The 21567-nt window shown below is 36.4% G+C and overlaps 1 protein-coding gene across 3 annotated transcripts in view; it reads right to left on the reverse strand.

Moving 5' to 3' along the window:
* zbbx (zinc finger, B-box domain containing) overlaps positions 1-21567 on the reverse strand; it is a 64216-nt gene that overhangs the window by 16047 nt on the left and 26602 nt on the right. For 2 of the 3 annotated variants that reach the window (XM_067419606.1, XM_067419607.1), the window contains exons 11-15: positions 4434-4537; positions 2508-2626; positions 2304-2365; positions 1172-2061; positions 14-237 (exon numbers count right to left, since the gene is read on the reverse strand). In XM_067419606.1, the coding sequence (XP_067275707.1) occupies positions 14-237; positions 1172-2061; positions 2304-2365; positions 2508-2626; positions 4434-4537 (1399 nt within the window). The remainder of the gene's footprint in view (positions 1-13; positions 238-1171; positions 2062-2303; positions 2366-2507; positions 2627-4433; positions 4538-21567) is intronic. The other variant, XM_067419608.1, reaches the window with a different exon arrangement.

The raw sequence follows: 21567 nt of genomic DNA on the forward strand, positions 1-21567 counted from the left end.
AACTAAAGTTCACCTGCGAAAATCCTGTAACCAGAAACGGTTCTGTGTTGTCGTGCTCCGACTTTAAGAGGCTTGGGAAAGTGAAATGAGGGTCTGTGGGAGGGGTCGTGGTGGGACATGGAGAGGAAACATCATCCTTTTGTTCTTCTAAATCTGTGATTCGTTTCAGTTCTTCATCAGATGAGTCTTCCTCACTGGGCACCAGGCAATCTTCACATGTCATTTCCTCTTCTGAATCTGAGCAGTGACAAATAATGAGAGAGGAGAAACCGTGAGGACAGGAGGAGAGAAAACATTGAGGCAGAGAAGCGAAGTTCCAGCAGGAGGCCGGCAGTGAGGATGCAAACATGCGCCCTTATCTAATGCTCGCAGCGAGCCGCCTGGACATGGTCTAGCAGATCTTGTGTGTTTCTCTTCCCTGCTTCCCGTCTGCTGCCTCCTGCATTAATAATGCTTATCCTCCACAGCTTGAAGTTTCCATCACTCTGCTAGTCAGCAAATACCGCAGAAACAACCACTGTGTGAATGAAGGGTGATGTCTGCACTGGTGTTTTTTCATAATCATTACTCTCTGATGCAGATGTACTGGACCCCAAGGGATGCTGGAAATCAGGTTCTTGTCATTTAGAAATAAAAATTTTATATTTATTCAATATTTGATTCGGCTTGGTCAATCATGCATTCGGCTTTCAAATATTTTGTACAAATAAGGTATCTGATTTCCTTTAAAGCTGTGCTAGTTTCATGTCTCTCTTGTCACTCTACTATCTCTTTATTCTTAGCAACAGAACTCAAGCTTTTAAGACTACTTTAAAACTTCTCACCAGGCTTTCTCATGCTAGCATCAAAGTTTTTTTTATGAACTTTTTTTATCTAGTTGCTGAATTTTAAATTATGATTTTAAATTATTTATTAAATTATTTAATATACAGTGGTGTCAATTTTTGCAATGGTTAAATGGTAAAGGCCTTTACATTCTGTCTAAAAAAAACCTGGAAAAATCAATGCAGCATGCAGATTCAAGTGGCTTATTGCTATTAAAAATATTTAAATCACTAATCATTACATAGGACAATGTATAATTACACAAGAAAACTAAATAACAAATAGACAGTTATTTTTGTTGTTCAGTTAACATTAATAAAAATCTACCAATAGAAGTTATACTAACCTGACATGTTCAGCTGTAGGGAGAGAACTGTAGCTTTGGGTGTCCTCCGTGAGCCCTTTAACCATTTCGAGGGCTGGGGTGAATTGTGCCCTTCAGTATGAGAGGATTCGACCCCTGGTGTAGAGGACCTGATGGACACATGCATAGTAGGTGTACCCCTATCTGAGACTAAACTAAACTTTACAGATTCTCTAGGTAACTGCCTTAATGAAGGAACTGCAGACCTTGAGGAAGTAATGGCACTTTCTGGAGACAGCTGAGCTAAATTTGTTTCAGCATCTGGTGTTGAATGTGCAGATCTAGATTGGATTGGATGGACTGGAGAGGATACAGGTCTAGACCTTGGAGAAGGAGAGTCTGGAGGTTTTGGATTTTGTTTAGGGATGAGGAGAAAGGCAGGAGAATGACTTTGAGAAGACCTAGCAGATGGTAAACTAGCAGGAGAGGGGCTGACACTAGAAATATGGTCCTCAAAGTCTGGAAGAGTTCTATTCAATTTGTTTTTTGTTGGTTGAAGCTCTAAGGATTTGCCCTGTTGTGCTTTAGAAAACCTTGTCTGTGGGCTTGGTTTTGGAGAGTCACTCAGTTCCACTTTCTGGCCTCCTTTTCGTGAATTCGACAGAAATTGTTCTGAGGTAGTTGAAAAGTGCTGTGATCTCTGAAGGCTCATTTGAAGTGGAGAATAGCTTTCAGATCTTGGCAATGATGATGTGAATTTTTCAGTCTCTTGTGACGGAAGCCATATTTCATGAGAAGACTTGATATTTATGTCAGAATTACTTTCCTGGAACAATCCTTTGGTCATCACGGAGAGGGACGGTGTGGAAGTCAAAACTGAATGTCCAAATTCTCCTCCTCCAGAAAAATCTTCATTTTCAGCAACCGCAAACCTTTAGGAAGAAAAAAGAGACATAGGCCTAAATAGCATCTTACTGCCTACTAAAGCCTACTGCCACTGTTTACAGCCTTATTTTAATTCCAGTTGTGAATGATACAAATGTCTACATGACACTGTATGTGTCAGTTTTGAATTTGAGAAATATATTCTTGCTTAAGGACGACACTCCTACTGTAAACTTTTCTGTTGTTTCCTTTCAAGAAAAGTTTTTCACCTTGATCTTTTGTTTCTTACATTTTGCTCGTATTTCCCTGCTTGACTCCAAAGGATCTGTACGTTTCAGCGTCTCCAACCATCTGGAAAAATTAAAGCATAAAAAAGACAGGAGAAATGGAAAAGAAGGAATGATAAGTGTATGGAAACATCATTGAGGTGTCATTCGCTGGCAATCGTCTAGCAATCCATTACAAAGACTGGGATGGTGGGGTTCATAATTACCTCATCTAACTCTACGATGCTTAAACAGGATTCTGCAGGGCTGTCCACTTTCCCAGCATCCTCAGCAAGACCGCTTGCGAAGAGAGAGTTTAAGTATTTGTGCAACTCCTTCCGCTCTGCTGCAAATCAGAGATGCAGTAAAACAGATTTATGTTTAATAAAACTAAATCAGCTCAATATTCAGAATGGCCTTATTGCAGTAAATATGTGTATTTATTCATAACACAGATCGCCAGCTAAGAGCTTTGTGAAGATTCATGAACCAGTATTCGACTGGGGAGTAGGGCAGGAGGTTTTATTCATTAGGATTTGACTGGATAGTGTAAAATAGACATTTCAAACCAGAATTCAAATATATCATTAATAATAAAAGATGTAACATTTCTGCATTATACAATGGAAAAATTGCTGCATTCAGTCCATGCCCCCCCCCCCCAATGCACCAAAAATGTAAATAAAACATTCCTCTTATTTTCTGAATAAATATCCCATCTGTGCAAATATCATATTAATTAAAGAAAAAAAAAATATTTTCATAATATTTCTTCAAAATACACTACCATTTAAAGATTTGAACATGACCTTTGAATTTGACATTCTTAAATATTTTGAAATAAAAAAAAGTTTTAATAATATTTCACAGTATTACTTACTGTCAATAAATGGTGTATACTGACATACAAATAAATGCAGCATTGATGACCATAAGAGACGGTATTGTGTTAACAGTAATGAATAATATATGTAGGAACTGTGGATGCACCAGACTGAATCTTCCAGATAATTTGTTCAAACATAATTGTGCTTATACATTTGATATCTTAAACTGCTGATATACGTTACCTAGCTGTTAAATAGAGTTTGACTATTGTGTGAATATTAATATCCACTGCAGAGTTAATAGTTACAGCCCGTTCAAATGAAAGCTGGATGATTCATTTGCTGTCTTTCAAAATTCCCTACGAATGAATGAATTAATGAATTTGACCTAAATAGACCTGTTTCCCTTATACAGAGTAAATATATATATATAAATGTATAATATATTTTTCTAGTGATGTAAACAGGGCTGTGCAAGAGGGGAAACAATTATAGAAACCAATTACTTAATCATCTTATCAAAATCTTGCCATACATTATTAACTGCATATTATGTTGCAGTGAGAAAATTTTCACATTACAGAAGTGAACTGCTTTGGAAATGCTGTTTTATGTCTTTAAATGTAGGATGAGTTAAGATAAGCTGTCAGCGGACTGAACAGGTGAACAGTTATTATAACTCAAATCAGACAAATGCTCCGAATAACGCCTTTGCATTTAAAGAAGTTATAAGTGTTTTGGGGTGTGAGCATCAGGGATGTGGGCTTTAGAAAAGATGCAACAGGCTGGTGCAGATGAAGAGAGACGGCGCTCATCATGAGGCTGCTTGGGAAAAGCTGAATGTGGTCAGTTCTTTGACAGCTGTGATCAACTGGCCTCCCAGCAGCACCTAGAAACTTCTCTCAATCAGCTGTCGGAGTGCTCTGTCAGACGATCGCCCTCCCTCCAGTGTAATAAGAGCAGTGTGATTACCCTTCAGGGACGCGGTGATGGATCCGAGCTGCCAGCTGTGAGAGGAGAGCTGCCCTCCGCACTGACTCTCACAGCTCAATTCTACAACTTTTTGAAAAGAGTGCAGTTGTATTGGTCTTTGTGAATCACACTTGCCGGCATGTACATGACCAGTCACCCACCACTATTTGCCCGAACTAGGTACGATACGACATACCAGCGACAAAATACATATATAGTTTTGCATATATAGTTATAATTTTGCACAATTAATCAACATCAAGAAAAAAATTATATATGCAAAATATGCATTTATACTATATTTGTGTGTGCGTGCGTGCATGCGTGCATGCGTGACGATGAAACAGGTCCCACCTGCCAGTTGTCGGCTCAATTCATCCGTCTCTTCAGGTGAAGGTGTGGTTGGCTCTGGCTTGGGTTGGACCACAGACCTGGGGTGAAATTCTTCAATTTGTCCTCTGAGAGAGAGAAAATAATGCTGTTCCCAGTAAATCACACTCAGAAATTTGAGGATAATTAATCAGACTCCCTTTCCTCAATGGTGCAACTATAAATAAACAGCATTTCAGCACAGCACAGCACTTTAGTAATAGCTTTAACCAACTCTGAAAAAAATGTGGGAAAATATTACCAACCAATAATGTAATAGCCTAACATGTTTCACTTCTTTTCAATTTTCATGATCACATCGATAAAATTAAGTCCTATCCTATATTATTTTAGGAATATGTAAAACTATGCATTCTGAAAAACAGCTAGTTGGTGTGCTGCCTGGTTAAGTAGTCTTTGTCAGACTGTTTTTAACACTAACCTTGTCAGTGTTAGTCAGGCTGTAAAATAGAACAGTTTTGGATAATCTTCTCCAAATACAACTCAATTTGTTAGTGAAATATTGATGCTAAACAGCCCTTCAATAGAGTAACTTATGATATACTATAATTTATTTGTATAAGAAATATTAAATCATTTTATAAAGATTTTTCTTGATTCCAGAATAAATATCTAAACATCCTAGAAACAAAATACATTTTGATAAGATGATAGATTTGAACTAACAGCATTGACTAATAATAGTTTTAATAATAATTATGATAAGAGTAAAATTACCTTTTGAGGATCTGTTGACAGAAATGCAACATAAATATGTTTTCAGTGGTGTATAAAGACCAGGGCCTGGTTCCCCAAAACATTCTTATCGCTAAGTAGTTCTTAACCTATTCCTTAACCTCTCTCTTAACCCTATGATTCCCGCAAAGTTTGTACGCTAAGTATATCTTATGTAAGTCACACTTTCGTATGGGTTGGTCTGGACCATTCATAGCGCTCTCTTAGCATTGTTTAAGCTCAAGATGCTAGTCGCCGCCACTGTGCAGCAGTCTTTAGAAATCGGCGCAGTACAGTACAAAATAAAAACAATGATTTTATGTTATGGACATTTTAAGACTAATAATAAAATATGTTTGCAATGGATACAGGCCTATTTATGAAGTTGACTTTATTTGGTATCAGAACTAATATGGTGGTAATTAGGCTATTTTGTAATGTCATTAAAGCGTTTAAATTGGCAATCACTTTAGATAATTAACATCTCAATTTGGCTCTAAATGGCTAAGATCTATAAATGGGTAAGCATGGTGGTGTCCAGTAAGAAACCAAGTATGGCAGTGATACAACGTATCCTTCTATTAAATCAAAGACGATGCCGGCCACGGAGACATTTAGTCCATGTCAATGTCTTTATTCGACAAAACTTAAGCCCTTTTGACATTTTGCCTGACATGGCTATATAAAAAAAATAATTGCCTCCCAGGTGTGTTGTCCATTTCAGTTATTTGAACTCAAAATCAACGCAAAATAACAATGTGTTAAAATGACACATGATGTGTTAAGTAGTTTAACACAATACATTGGGACAGCGGCTTTGTTAAGTCATTCTTAGAGGCAGCGTGTTAAGAAGCTTCCTAAGAGACACTTCGGGGAACATACTTAGGAACATAAACAACTTTGGTAAGATATATCTTTTCGAGTCTTCTTAGCGGGCTAAGAGTGAGCGTTATCGAGAAACCGGGCCCTGGTTTTTATTACCTTAGAATGAGCCATTTCTATCTACATACACCACAGGTCCCCTTACAGTGAAGTTTCCATTTTGCGCTGTCATGTTTCTACAGTAGCCCTAAACTTACAAACTGCTCTACAGAGCGCTAGCTACTCTCTGCTGTCTCATGACATCTTTGTACTGCGTCGGCCACCGTAGCTTCTCTATGTGTGCTTTGAATGGGAGATGTGAGCGGTGGGATGGTAGCAATTCACAACCTCACCGCTAGATGTTGCAAAAATGTACACAGTGCACTTTTAATAAATATACTCTACAGTATACACCACCATTTAAAAGTTTGGGGTAAGTAATATTTCTAAATGTATTCGAAATAAGTATTTTATGCTCACCAAAGCTGCATTTATTTGATCAAAACTATAGTAAAAAAACTATAGTGTTTTAATTTTAAATAACTGTTTTGTATTTGAATATATTTTAACATCTAATTTATTCCTTTGATGCAAAGCTGATCTTTCAGCAGCAATTACTCTAACATTTCTTGTAATTATCAATGTTGAAACTAGTTTTTGCTTTTTAATGCCAAGTTCTAGATGGCTAGAGCTGATATAACTCTATTTGTTACCGATCACATCGTTATAGCGCAGCTGGTTTGGCCAATGAGCTTGGTGCTAAATGTTTAAATACTTGGCATTGTCTGCTTTTAGCAGTCTGCAATGGGTTTTCAGAAACCCTCCACCTGTATAGATTTGCTGCAGGAGTTATTTCATGTGTGTTATATGTGTACCTGCCAAGCGGCAACCTCCCCCAGTTTCTGTTGAAGCCAATACGTAAGTAACTAGGGACAGGCTCCAGAAGGGAGAAGAATCTCATTGAGCCCTATGTTAAAATACCCAACTTTACAGCCGAAAAAAAAAAAACATATTTACAGCCTGGTACAAATTGTGTTTTGGTCTATACGGCTAATTGTGCCCTTCATGACAACTGTGAGGGGGATGATTTTTTATTTTTTTTTATAACTCATTCATTTACATTATATAAAGCCGTAAAGCTCTGCATAATTAAGGCATGGTCACTTTGATTAAAAGGTGGATAGCCATTTATCCGCTGTCTGTTAGTCGTCCCCTCAGCTCCACCCACATTCCGCCTCTTTGCCCATTTTCTGTTATCCGGGCGTGACACGATGACGCGTTGCAAAGATGCCTCTACTTTATGCTTCAAAACTGCTCTTCACAATCCTACGGGTGATGTCACCGACGCTATATATTTTTTTTACAGTCTATAGTACTTGTTCTGCAATAATCAATGTCAGCAGCAGTGTAGCAGATCTATTCCAAGACAAAAAAAAATTAACATTGCCATATCCATTACCATTGCCATTATACATTATGAAAGTTAAATGTGAATGCAACAGAGCATACAAACAATGTATGCATAAAAGGAAAGCAACATCATTTAAATCCAATGACAAATGAAAAAGGCTAAAGGAAGTTGATGACCCAGACTTTCTGTTTGTGAGAATCTCAGCTTAGCCAAATTCCCCTGACCCTCAGGTTTAGTCCTTTAAACCTTTTCTTTCCTTTTACCGGTGATTTACCATACAAACGCATTAGCAGAAAAGCCATCAGCCCCCTGTCTTCCCAAACACTTCTCTCTCTCTCTCTCTCTCTTTCGTTGTGCTCTCGTTTCCTTTCCTGAAGCCAACTCTTGCTGCCTCAGCAGCACAACCTGCTTTCCTCATTGTGTGTGTGTTTGTGAGCGTATGAAGGGATTAGACTCCCCTATCACACACTCCATTCCTCCAGAGTGTGAGCTGCAGCCCTGGGCCACACGTCTGCCCTCCTCCCACATAACCCAAACACACACATACATACACACATGCATGCTTGAAAAATCCAGCTTCCTGTTCCGTGATTCTTCACACACCAGGCCTCAAAAGAAGGCAATTTAATGGATTCACAATTAGACCCTTCTTGAATAGCCGACCTAAATACCGCCACTGCCACAGATACCATAACACTCCAGAAGCTCGAAATGCGGTTCAAAGCGCTTAGAAGGGTTTACAGATACTGTGTTTGAGTGTTTTGCACGCTTTTGTCAGGCTTTCTCATTTCGTAGGCGAGCATCAACATTTTTTTGGGGGGGCAGAACTGTTTATTGGCTCTGTTTCAAAACTTAGTGTGTGGCCTACAAAGGTAGTTGTCAGTGATGCACGGGTCAATGTAGGGCTGGGCGATATGGAGCAAAAAATATATTTTTATTTTATAATAATATTTTGCTACATCTCGATATACGATATATATCTCGATATCTTTACAGGAAAAATAACCCCCTTAAAAACTACAGCAAAAACAAATATGCCAAATATCATAAAGTCATAATATTTTTATTGAAGTGCAAAGAGGTAGTCAGTTCATGTAGGAACAATGTGCTTTTGACATAAAAAAAAACTCCCTGATTACATAAATAATAATAATTTAACTGTAAAATAAAATAAATAATAGCCTACATATAGCTTAATTCCTTTCATTTCATGCCTTCAAAACATGAATCAAAGACTCCCTTTTTTTACAGTTAAAGTAAACAGTAAGCATTTTGCAGAAAGATTGGGGCATGACTGAGATATAAATAAACTGATTTTGTCATAACAACACTTCCTGTTAAATTTGTATCAAAATTCAAACAGTAGGCTAGATGTCGCGCTCTTTAATAATATAAAGTGTGAGCGCCTCATAATGCAGATCATGTAGGCTACACGTGAGGCAAACTTCCCTTCTTTTCCAGTTACAGAACGAAATATGAACTTCAGAAGGTAGGCTATATGATACAGTACAACTTACAGAAGAGCACTGTGTCTCAGGACACCCGGGATGTCGCGTCTTTCCCTCTTGGTTAAAACATGCATAGATTCATCATACTCCCGTGAAAAAGCTGACAAAATAATAATAATTATGATATTGCAATAATTGTTTAATGTTTTTAAATAATATGCGATCATTTTGACATTTTAACCCAAAAACCATGCGATCAGTTAGACACAAATCATAAACTGACATGATTGCGACTGAGAGTTCGTCTCGCACCAATAATGTCAGTCACCTGACTGTGGGTGAAACTTGCGATTTGAACTATGATGAACATTAATATTTCTTTATGAATTTTAGCAAGCAGTTGTGTTAGAAGGAAAATCGTGGTCTCTAAACTAAGTCTTAAACAACGCACACGCTTGTCAACATGATGACTAATCCTAACCTGGTTGTGGACGCCGCCGTGTTCAATGAGACAACACGCGAGGAGAGGGGGAACAAAAGCGAGGAGGCGGGAGGCGCGCGAGCACAACACAGAGAAGGCAAACATGCAAAGTGGCGGAATCAGAATTAAATATAAACAATATATCAATATATACGATATGTCCAAATCCATATCGAGTTTAAAAAATATCTCGATATATTTAAAATATCGAGATATCGCCCACCCGTAGGTCAATGTATAAAAAACCCGCACCCGACCAATGTTTTCAGCAAACCCGCCCGCAAATCGGACCGCAAAAAAGAAAATATTGTAGCGTTTCCCGACCCGCTTCCTGGCCCACATTTTTTAAAAGTAGTAAATGCTCACTGGCATAATATCTATTAATCCAGCCTTTGGAGGAGAAATGTTTCAGGCCCTGACGTGCGCTCAGAGGTGCGACGGCGAGAGCAGCAGTTCTTGAGGCGGCCCACCATTGTCCATTTCAGCTGTCTAGATGCATATTATTGATGAACGCGATGTTTATGTTTCGACCCTGCTTGGAGAATTCATCAGCAGCTCAACTGAGAGAGAGCCCACTTTTGGAAAAGTGTGAAAGCCCTTAGGAGCGCAAAGTCCCAAACTGTTCTTTTTCTGAATGCTGTATGATATAGCCTAGTGTTGTGTAATAAAGGCTTGATTTATTCATTTATTTTGTTTCGTTTTCTTAACAACTAAGATGCTTCATGTGTTTATCCAGTATAATCGAAGTTTGCGTCTCTCCCCCGACTTTCCCAAAAAAAATCCTGATCGTTTTTGGATCAACCCACGCATCACTGGTAGCTGTCTTCAAAGTCAGCACACTAACTCTTGTGTACAAAGAATTTTGTGTAAATGACTGATCTGGAATGTTCTATACAGAATTATTTTAGTATTATTGACTTAAATTAAATAAAACATTTACATTTTCTTTATTAAAGGTGCACTATGCAGTATTTATTCAGTAAAATATCCGAAGACCACTAGGTCATTTTTATATATTTTGTTCAGTTGAGTTACATACAAGCAGCTGGCGAGCAAACGCACAGAATAATTTCATAACCATAGACTGTAAAAAAAATATGGACGTAGTGTCTGTGACGTCACCAATAGGATTCCGAAGAGCAGTTTTGAAGCGTAAAGTAGAGACGAGCTGGCCATCATCGTGCGTCACACCCGGATTACAGAAAATGGGCAGAGGCGGGACGTGGGCAGAGCTGAAGTGACGCAATGACCAACAGACAGCAGATAAATGGCTATCCACCTGTCACTCAAAGTGACCAGGACCTTAATTAAGCAAAAATGTAAGGCTTTATATAATTTAAACGAATAAGTTATAAATAAAAAAATCACCCTCCCTCACAGTTGTCATGAAGGGCAAAATTAGCCAAACAGACCAAAACCACATTTTGTACCAGGCTTGAAATCGTTTTTTTTTTTTTTTTTCTGCTGTAAAGGTGGGAATAACTAACTCAAACTAAACTTATTTTTAAAACGAACACCTGAAATGAAATCATCGTGATGATACCTGCCTTCAGTGACATAAACTAACTTTGGGGGGAAAATTTTGAAGCGTAATTTTATTATTTAGTTTGCCTCGCGTCCATTAGAAATCACAGAGGGGCGGCTATACTGGGACCGGTCACCGGGGGGCGATCGAGGCCCGAAAGCTTCAGTAAATGAGAGGGAGACTCAGGCTTGGTATCCATCAACATGTTTTTTGCCCGAGTCCTATCCCGGTTCTTTTCAACCAGTGTGAGGTGAAGATCACATGTCCAAGATCACAAATCCAAGATCACAAGATTTTGAGTGCAAACTTGGAGTCATCAAACAGCACCTTTGTTTTGAATAGGCACCCTCTAGTGGACATTTTTTTATGTTTTAAGCTTTCAAAGTTTCAAAGTTTTTAAGTAATTTGTGTGTTTTTTAACATTTCTGTTCAGCTTAATTTATTTTAATTTCAGGTTAAGTCATTTTAATACTTCAACTAAGTTTAAGTGTTATAAGCTTATGTATTTCATCTAATATTTATATTTTATTTCTGCTTTATTTAAATACAAAATACAGTAAAATTACATTTATCTCACTTAATTAATTTCTGATTATTTCATTGAGTTTGTGGCAATGCATTCTGGGACTGCATTCTCCGCTTTAGAATACCAAAATAAGGATCTTAGCATGTTGCTGCCTACCATTTGAAACAGTATTCATGTGAAGTGTGCCTATGATGCCTTAAAATGGTCACAGCTCACAAGGTTTTGGAAAAGTGTGTGTGTGTGTGTGTGTGTGTGTGTGTGTGTGTGTGTGTGTGTGTGTGTGTGTGTGTGTGTGTGTGTGTGTGTGTGTGTGTGTGTGTGTGTGTGTGTGTGTGTGTGTGTGTGTGTGTGTGTGTGTGTGTGTGTGTGTGTGTGTGTGTGTGTGTGTGTACTTGTCTACCTATCTAACAGGGGACCTTGGCGTCGTTACACACTCACCAACAGGGGACCTCTGAGCCAAGAGGGGACATTTTTCAAGTCCCCTGTTGGTCATGCATTAAATCATGTTAAAATGAAGTAAAACACTAAAGAAATGCTCTGGTGATTTTTTTAATGTTTGACCAAGTAGGGACCTACAGGTGTGTGTGTTTAAATCATGTTAAAATCAAGAAAAAACACTCTGGTGAATTTTTAAAAATTTTGACCAAGAGGGGACCTAAGAGTGTGTGAGTGTTTAAGGCCATGCTCAGCAGCTCCCCTGTAGGCTGGAGCAGGAACTGTAATAGCCCTTAAACACACGTCGTTCACACACACACACACTCCTCTATTGTTTGAATGGCCTGCTGTCCTCTGACTCTAGAGCTTCTGTTTAACAGGCTGCTTACTAAAGGAACAAACATCATATAGATTATATCTCTTTACTAAATACCCTGACTAGTTTCAAACTTTGCATTACTTACTAAAATGAAATTAAATACTACAGGATCCAAGAAAAAAAGGATTAAAAAATCTAAACAACCAGGATGTAATTAGAAATACATCTGCCATCAAAATGTGTGTGTCTTCAGTTTCTACAAATAAATATTGTAAATACCATCCATCATGGCCGTGGACAGATATACATACATATATATATATATATATATATATATATATATATATATATATATATATATATATATATATATATATATATATATATATATATAAAACATTTTAATGAGAGTAGCCTATATTTACTGAAAAATAATGCATTATTTTATTTATCAAAAAAAAAAAAAAAAGGTACGGTAAATGGGAAAAACTTTGCATCTTAAGTTCTTTTAAACAAGTGTTAACATAGACATTATTAAAAAAAATTTATGTTAGCCAAGTATTTGTAAAAATAATGTGTGACTTTTGGCCCATATAAAAGGCCCATCTTACCACCTTATACATTTATGAGTTTTTTAAACTAACCCCTTTTGATTTATTTATGATTTACAAAATGATTCAGGGTCCCCTGTTAGATAGTAAATCACGATGTCTGTGTTTGCTGTGACATTTCTTATCATCACAAACACACTGCAAAGATTTAGAGATTTAGATTTTTTACCGCAATACCTGAGTTTAAAGGGTTAAATCAAGCAGAAATATCTCTCTAATGTATTAATTGCAGGTCATTATTGAATAGTGATTACGTTAAACACACACTGACTCAAGTCCCCTGTTAGATAGTAAATCACGACGCCTGTGTGTTTGCTGTGACATTTCTTGCTGTCATAAACACAGTGCAAAGATTTAGAGTTTTTACAGCAATACCTGAGTTTGAAGGGTTAAATCAAGCAGAAATAGCTCTCTAATGTATTAATTGCAGATCATTATTGAATAGTGATTACGTTACACACACACTGACTCAGGTCCCCTGTTAGATAGTAAATCACGACGCCTGTCTGTTTGCTGTGACATTTCTTATCATCACAAACACACTGTAAAGATTTAGAGTTTTTACAGCAATAACTGAGTTTAAAGGGTTAAATCAAGCAGAAATATATCTCGAATGTATTAATTGCAGGTCACTATTGAATAGTGATTACGTTACACACACACTGACTCAGGTCCCCTGTTAGATAGTAAATCACGACGCCTGTCTGTTTGCTGTGACATTTCTTATCATCACAAACACACTGTAAAGATTTAGAGTTTTTACAGCAATAACTGAGTTTAAAGAGTTAAATCAAGCAGAAATAGCTCTCTAATGTATTAATTGCAGGTCACTATTGAATAGTGATTACGTTACACACACACTGACTCAGGTCCCCTGTTAGATAGTAAATCACGACGCCTGTGTGTTTGCTGTGACATTTCTTATCATCACAAACTCACTGTAAAGATTTAGAGTTTTTACAGCAATAACTGAGTTTAAAGAGTTAAATCAAGCAGAAATAGCTCTCTAATGTATTAATTGCAGGTCATTATTGAATAGTGATTACGTTACACACACACTGACTCAGGTCCCCTGTTAGATAGTAAATCACGACGCCTGTGTGTTTGCTGTGACATTTCTTGCTGTCATAAACACACTGTAAAGATTTAGAGTTTTTACAGCAATACCTGAGTTTAAAGAGTTAAATCAAGCAGAAATATATCTCGAATGTATTAATTGCAGGTCATTATTGAATACTGAATATGTTACACACACATTGACTCAGGTCCCCTGTTAGATAGTAAATCACGACGCCTGTGTGTTTGCTGTGACATTTCTTATCATCATAAACACAGTGCAACGATTTAGAGTTTTTACAGCAATACCTGAGTTTAAAGGGTTAAATCAAGCAGAAATAGCACTCTAATGTATTAATTGCAGGTCATTATTGAATAGTGATTACGTTACACACACACTGACTCAAGTCCCCTGTTAGATAGTAAATCACGACGCCTGTGTGTTTGCTGTGACATTTCTTGCTGTCATAAACACACTGTAAAGATTTAGAGTTTTTACAGCAATACCTGAGTTTAAAGGGTTAAATCAAGCAGAAATATCTCTCTAATGTATTAAATGCAGGTCACTATTGAATAGTGAATAGTAAACTCAAAATTTTAAGGCAACCAGGTTACTTACTTTTTTAAGTTAAACCAACAAAAAACAACCTTTTTTTTTACAGTGCATATTTAAATATTTATAGACTAAAATACTAGCTTTCGGTTTACAGTGCTACACGAATCAACTTGCGCTTAAAGGACAACTCCGGTGAGAAATGACCCTAGGGGTAATTAACAGATGGTTACCGAGTAGATCGTTCTCTGGGATGCGGTTTCATGAAAATCGAATGTAAAGAGTTTAATCTCTAAACACAGATTAGCTTATAATGTTTGTCTATGGGGCATGGAATAAGTGAAATTAAATCGCTAGCTAATACGACTAACAAGGCTCAAAATAGCCTCACACTAACACGGCAGCATGATGAGGGTCCCTACATGCAAACTGAAGCATTGAGAACTTTGTAAGAGTACAAACAGTTTAATAAGAATATACTTTATAAAGACAGTCCATTATGCGTTCACGGACAGCAGCCATCTTGGAAAACAGTCTCGATGACTAGAGCCACGAACGCTGTGCTAAGTGAGCTGGTCGATAGGAATTAAGTTTGTGAAATCTAATTACATGGAGTTTTTTTTTTCTCTCTCTCTACTGCGTTCAGTGCTTTCTTCCGGAAACAATGGCCCATATGAGATTCCAAGTCACAGTTCATCACTTAGCACAGCGTTCGTCGCTCAAATCTGTTTTTAGAGATAAAACTCTTTACATTTGATTTTCATGAAAACGCATCCCACAGAAGATCTACTCGGTAACCACCATCTGTTAATTACTCTGAGGGTCATTTCTCACCGGAGTTGTCCTTTAAAGAGTAACCCTTCTTTACCCATGAATCCTTGACGTATGTGCACTGACAAACACTGAAGAGAGAAGATAGAGCTAAACAAAACTTTTCATAATAACACTAAAACACAATTTCTTTCAATAAAAATAGTTAGCTTAGTCTATAAAGTTTAAAATATGGACATTGTTCTTACACAAACGTGCCACTTTGCTTCAGAGGGCCTTTTTTTGCTTCAGAAGGCTCTTCATTACTCACGTGCTATATTCATGAACATCTGAAGCACACGCCCAAAAGCTGTATCTCTGACAGTCCACGAATGCTAAACTGAGCTCTCTTTCAGGACTTCTTACTCTTAAGTGGACAAATTAATACAAAATTATTAAAAAAAAATAGGAAGTATCCCAGTAAACATAGTTGCTAATGTTAGGTTCAGTTAAGTGAACATACACTTTGAGAAAAAAAAAAAACACTTTTTTTTTTTTTTTTTTTTTTTTTTTTTACAGTGAGGACAATACACTGTTATATTACAACTACTGACAGGCCATCCCAAAAAGCACTGTTTATTTCATGTGGATCATATCTTTTGTATTTATTTGTGCTTTCACTTGTAATGTGTTTGGGCTAGTGGTTTAGATGTGCTCTTGAAATTGGAATAGAGAATAGTGTGTGTGTTGAGTTTGCTGCTCAACCCCCCACCAGTAATTTACATTTCAATGCATGAATACTCTCACAGGTGAGACACAGAACCTCACTACTGTTACCTATGTCCTAGACCAAATACACTGCCAAAAATAAATTGAAATTACATGATGAAATGAAATTACAATCGCTAGGACACATTTACCAATCTTTAGGAGAACTGAGTGAGGAGTTTATACATTTGCTAACCAACTTTCAGCTTCACAGCATTTAATTTTACATTTACAAATCAACTCACTCTTCCAGAGCACTGGCAGCACAGGTTTACATCAACACTAACATCAGGAACATTATAGAATTAAAATGACTTTACAAAACTAGAATGACACTGTACTGCTATAATTCACTGCATACTTACATTACAGTACAACATTATTCCTAAGTTTCCTCTTTTGAATGGATGGTAATGGCCTAACACTTGTGTTGGTGTTCAGTTTCATCAAAGTTGCTTTGATAGTGTTTGATTTTTTTAGCAGGATAAATTACATTACAGTATTACTGTATACATGTTGTAAATTGCTGTCTCATTCAGTTTTGTATTATGTTATTGTTTTGTCCATAAGTTAAACACTTTTGAAAACAGCATGTAATGATGTGCAAATTGGCCTGTAGAACAAAGTTTTGATTGTGTTTGTGTCAAAGTGAGCAAAGAATTCAGGTAAATCGAAAGATGTTGCCATTGAATGCGTTTGTGCTAAAGCAGTGTTGATCCACAGCTAAGCTGTGATATAAAATTTCCTTTTATGAAACATTTCTCAATAATAACTTTAATAGTCCCTTTTTCAAAACTCTTCACACAGCGATCACAACTTCAGTCTGTGCAAGCTAAACTGTGGATCATTGGCACTTGATTTGAGACATGAATTAAGTGTTTTGTTGTTTTTTGTGGATTTTGAATGTGAAATAACTGCTGTGAAGCAGAAAGTTGGTTTGTAGAACTGTGTGAAGGATTTTGAAAATGACCAAAGTATTGAGAAATGTGTCCTATAGCGATTGTAAAAACTGTAATTTAGTTTAATTTGACAGGTCAAATCCCAGCATCTTCTCTAGTTTATTTGAGAAGGGTTCTGCCACATTGGTATATTGAGCTCTATTGGCCTGTGGTTCACAAACTGGTTTTTCAAGTCTTCCCTTATTGAAATGTAAATTGTGAGTGGGGGGTTGAGGGGGTTGAGGAGAGAAACACACAGGCGTCGTGATTTACTATCTAACAGGGGACCTGAGTCAGTGTGTGTGTAACATATTCACTATTCAATAGTGACCTGCATTTAATACATTAGAGAGCTATTTCTGCTTGATTTAACCCTTTAAACTCAGGTATTGCTGTAAAAACTCTAAATCTTTGCAGTGTGTTTGTGATTATAAGAAATGTCACAGCAAACACACAGGCGTCGTGATTTACTATCTAACAGGGGACCTGAGTCAGTGTGTGTGTAACATAATCACTATTCAATAATGACCTGCAATGAATACATCAGAGAGCTATTTCTGCTTGATTTAACTGTTTAAACTCAGTTATTGCTGTAAAAACTCTAAATCTTTGCAGTGTGTTTGTGATGATAAGAAATGTCACAGCAAACACACAGGCGTCGTTATTTACTATCTAACAGGGGACCTGAGTCAGTGTGTGTGTAACGTAATCACTATTCAATAATGACCTGCAATTAATACATTAGAGAGCTATTTCTGCTTAATTTAACCCTTTAAACTCAGTTATTGCTGTAAAAAATCTAAATCTTTAAAGTGTGTTTTTGGTGATAAGAAATGTCACAGCAAACACACAGGCGTCGTGATTTACTATCTAACAGGGGACCTGAGTCAGTGTGTGTGTAACATAATCACTATTCAATAATGACCTGCAATGAATACATCAGAGAGCTATTTCTGCTTGATTTAACTGTTTAAACTCAGTTATTGCTGTAAAAACTCTAAATCTTTGCAGTGTGTTTGTGATGATAAGAAATGTCACAGCAAACACACAGGCGTCGTTATTTACTATCTAACAGGGGACCTGAGTCAGTGTGTGTGTAACGTAATCACTATTCAATAATGACCTGCAATTAATACATTAGAGAGCTATTTCTGCTTAATTTAACCCTTTAAACTCAGTTATTGCTGTAAAAAATCTAAATCTTTAAAGTGTGTTTTTGGTGATAAGAAATGTCACAGCAAACACACAGGCGTCGTGATTTACTATCTAACAGGGGACCTGAGTCAGTGTGTGTGTAACGTAATCACTATTCAATAATGACCTGCAATTAATACATTAGAGAGCTATTTATGCTTGATTTAACCCTTTAAACTCAGTTATTGCTGTAAAAACTCTAAATCTTTAAAGTGTGTTTTTGGTGATAAGAAATGTCACAGCAAACACACAGGCGTCGTGATTTACTATCTAACAGGGGACCTGAGTCAGTGTGTGTGTAACGTAATCACTATTCAATAATGACCTGCAATTAATACATTAGAGAGCTATTTCTGCTTGATTTAACTGTTTAAACTCAGGTATTGCTGTAAAAACTCTAAATCTTTACAGTGTGTTTGTGATAATAAGAAATGTCACAGCAAACACACAGGCGTCGTGATTTACTATCTAACAGGGGACCTGAGTCAGTGTATGTGTAACGTAATCACTATTCAATAATGACCTGCAATTAATACATTAGAGAGCTATCTCTGCTTGATTTAACCCTTTAAACTCAGTTATTGCTGTAAAAAATCTAAATATTTAAAGTGTGTTTTTGGTGATAAGAAATGTCACAGCAAACACACAGGTGTCGTTATTTACTATCTAACAGGGGACCTGAGTCAGTGTGTGTGTAACGTAATCACTATTCAATAATGACCTGCAATTAATACATTAGAGAGCTATTTCTGCTTGATTTAACCCTTCAAACTCAGGTATTGGTGTAAAAACTCTAAATCTTTACAGTGTGTTTATGACAGCAAGAAATATCACAGCAAACACACAGGCGTCGTGATTTACTATCTAACAGGGGACCTGAGTCAGTGTGTGTGTAACGTAATCACTATTCAATAATGACCTGCATTTAATACATTAGAGGGCTATTTCTGCTTGATTTAACCCTTCAAACTCAGGTATTGCTGTAAAAACTCTAAATCTTTGCAGTGTGTTTGTGATGATAAGAAATGTCACAGCAAACACACAGGCGTCGTGATTTACTATCTAACAGGGGACCTGAGTCAATGTGTGTGTAACATATTCAGTATTCAATAATGACCTGCAATTAATACATTAGAGAGCTATTTCTGCTTGATTTAACTCTTTAAACTCAGTTATTGCTGTAAAAACTCTAAATCTTTGCAGTGTGTTTGTGATGATAAGAAATGTCACAGCAAACACACAGGCGTCGTAATTTACTATCTAACAGGGGACTTGAGTCAGTGTGTGTGTAACGTAATCACTATTCAATAATGACCTGCAATTATATCATTAGAGAGCTATTTATGCTTGATTTAACCCTTTAAACTCAGGTATTGCTGTAAAAACTCTAAATCTTTACAGTGTGTTTATGACAGCAAGAAATGTCACAGCAAACACACAGGCGTCGTGATTTACTATCTAACAGGGGACCTGAGTCAGTGTGTGTGTAACGTAATCACTATTCAATAATGACCTGCATTTAATAGATTAGAGGGCTATTTCTGCTTGATTTAACCCTTCAAACTCAGGTATTGCTGTAAAATCTCTAAATCTTTGCAGTGTGTTTGTGATGATAAGAAATGTCACAGCAAACACACAGGCGTCGTGATTTACTATCTAACAGGGGACCTGAGTCAATGTGTGTGTAACATATTCAGTATTCAATAATGACCTGCAATTAATACATTAGAGAGCTATTTCTGCTTGATTTAACTCTTTAAACTCAGTTATTGCTGTAAAAACTCTAAATCTTTGCAGTGTGTTTGTGATGATAAGAAATGTCACAGCAAACACACAGGCGTCGTGATTTACTATCTAACAGGGGACCTGAGTCAATGTGTGTGTAACGTAATCACTATTCAATAATGACCTGCATTTAATACATTAGAGAGATATTTCTGCTTGATTTAACCCTTTAAACTCAGGTATTGCTGTAAAAACTCTAAATCTTTACAGTGTGTCTGTGATGATAAGAAATGTCACAGCAAACACACAGGCGTCGTGATTTACTATCTAACAGGGGACTTGAGTCAGTGTGTGTGTAACATATTCAGTATTCAATAATGACCTGCAATTAATACATTAGAGAGCTATTTCTGCTTGATTTAACTCTTTAAACTCAGTTATTGCTGTAAAAACTCTAAATCTTTGCAGTGTGTTTGTGATGATAAGAAATGTCACAGCAAACACACAGGCGTCGTGATTTACTATCTAACAGGGGACCTGAGTCAGTGTGTGTGTAACGTAATCACTATTCAATAATGACCTGCAATTAATACATTAGAGAGCTATTTATTCTTGATTTAACCCTTTAAACTCAGGTATTGCTGTAAAAACTCTAAATATTTACAGTGTGTTTGTGTTGATAAGAAATGTCACAGCAAACACACAGGCGTCGTGATTTACTATCTAACAGGGGACCTGAGTCAGTGTGTGTGTAACGTAATCACTATTCAATAATGACCTGCAATTAATACATTAGAGAGCTATTTATGCTTGATTTAACCCTTTAAACTCAGGTATTGCTGTAAAAACTCTAAATCTTTGCAGTGTGTTTGTGATGATAAGAAATGTCACAGCAAACACACAGGCGTCGTGATTTACTATCTAACAGGGGACCTTATAACCCTAAAGAACAATTTCTGCTTGTCCAGTCCTTGATTTATTTTATTTTTGTAATTGGTGCAAGAAATAAAATCTCACTCTTAAAATCTCAAGAAAAAATTATTTGGGGGGGGGGGGGGGGGTTTAGAGAGTAGAAACTATATTTGAATAGGCAGCTAATACAATCAGGCACAAATGTAAATACATTGGTGTACCTGACAATAATCTTAAATGAGAGATGTGGACTGATCATATACTGTAATTATGAAGACACAACAGAGAATGAATTTCTTAAAGAAATGACTTTCCTGTAATGTATTAGGTGTTATGTCTAAGGTATATTGTGTTATTTATGTGTGCATATTGTGATACCAGATGCCTGTGTAAACAAGTTAACTTATTTTAATGTGTTGACTAACATACGAAAGCACAAGAAGACTTGTGGACTAACTAAGTATAGTGTGTTACTTGATGTTACATCTTGTAACTTTATTGCGACTGTGTAATAAATATATTTAAAAATAAGCTTCAAAATAAATGGCATTAAAGTATATTTTAGGTTACAAATAAATACTTCTCAGTACATTCAAAAGAACACAGTTATTATAAAAAGACATATTATTACTCGACACATTATATAGTCTGTACGAAGCTTAACTGCATTTAATATAATTTAAAAAACAATGTTATTTATTTGTAAAGACATGTAATGGTGGAGATGGCATATATATATATATATATATATATATATATATATATATATATATATATATATATATATATATATATATATATATATATATATATATATATATATATATATATATATATATATATATATAATGAAGACAGACTTGACTGCCAG

This window comes from Pseudorasbora parva, chromosome 16 (assembly GCF_024679245.1).
Source record: "Pseudorasbora parva isolate DD20220531a chromosome 16, ASM2467924v1, whole genome shotgun sequence".
Lineage (NCBI taxonomy): Eukaryota > Metazoa > Chordata > Actinopteri > Cypriniformes > Gobionidae > Pseudorasbora > Pseudorasbora parva.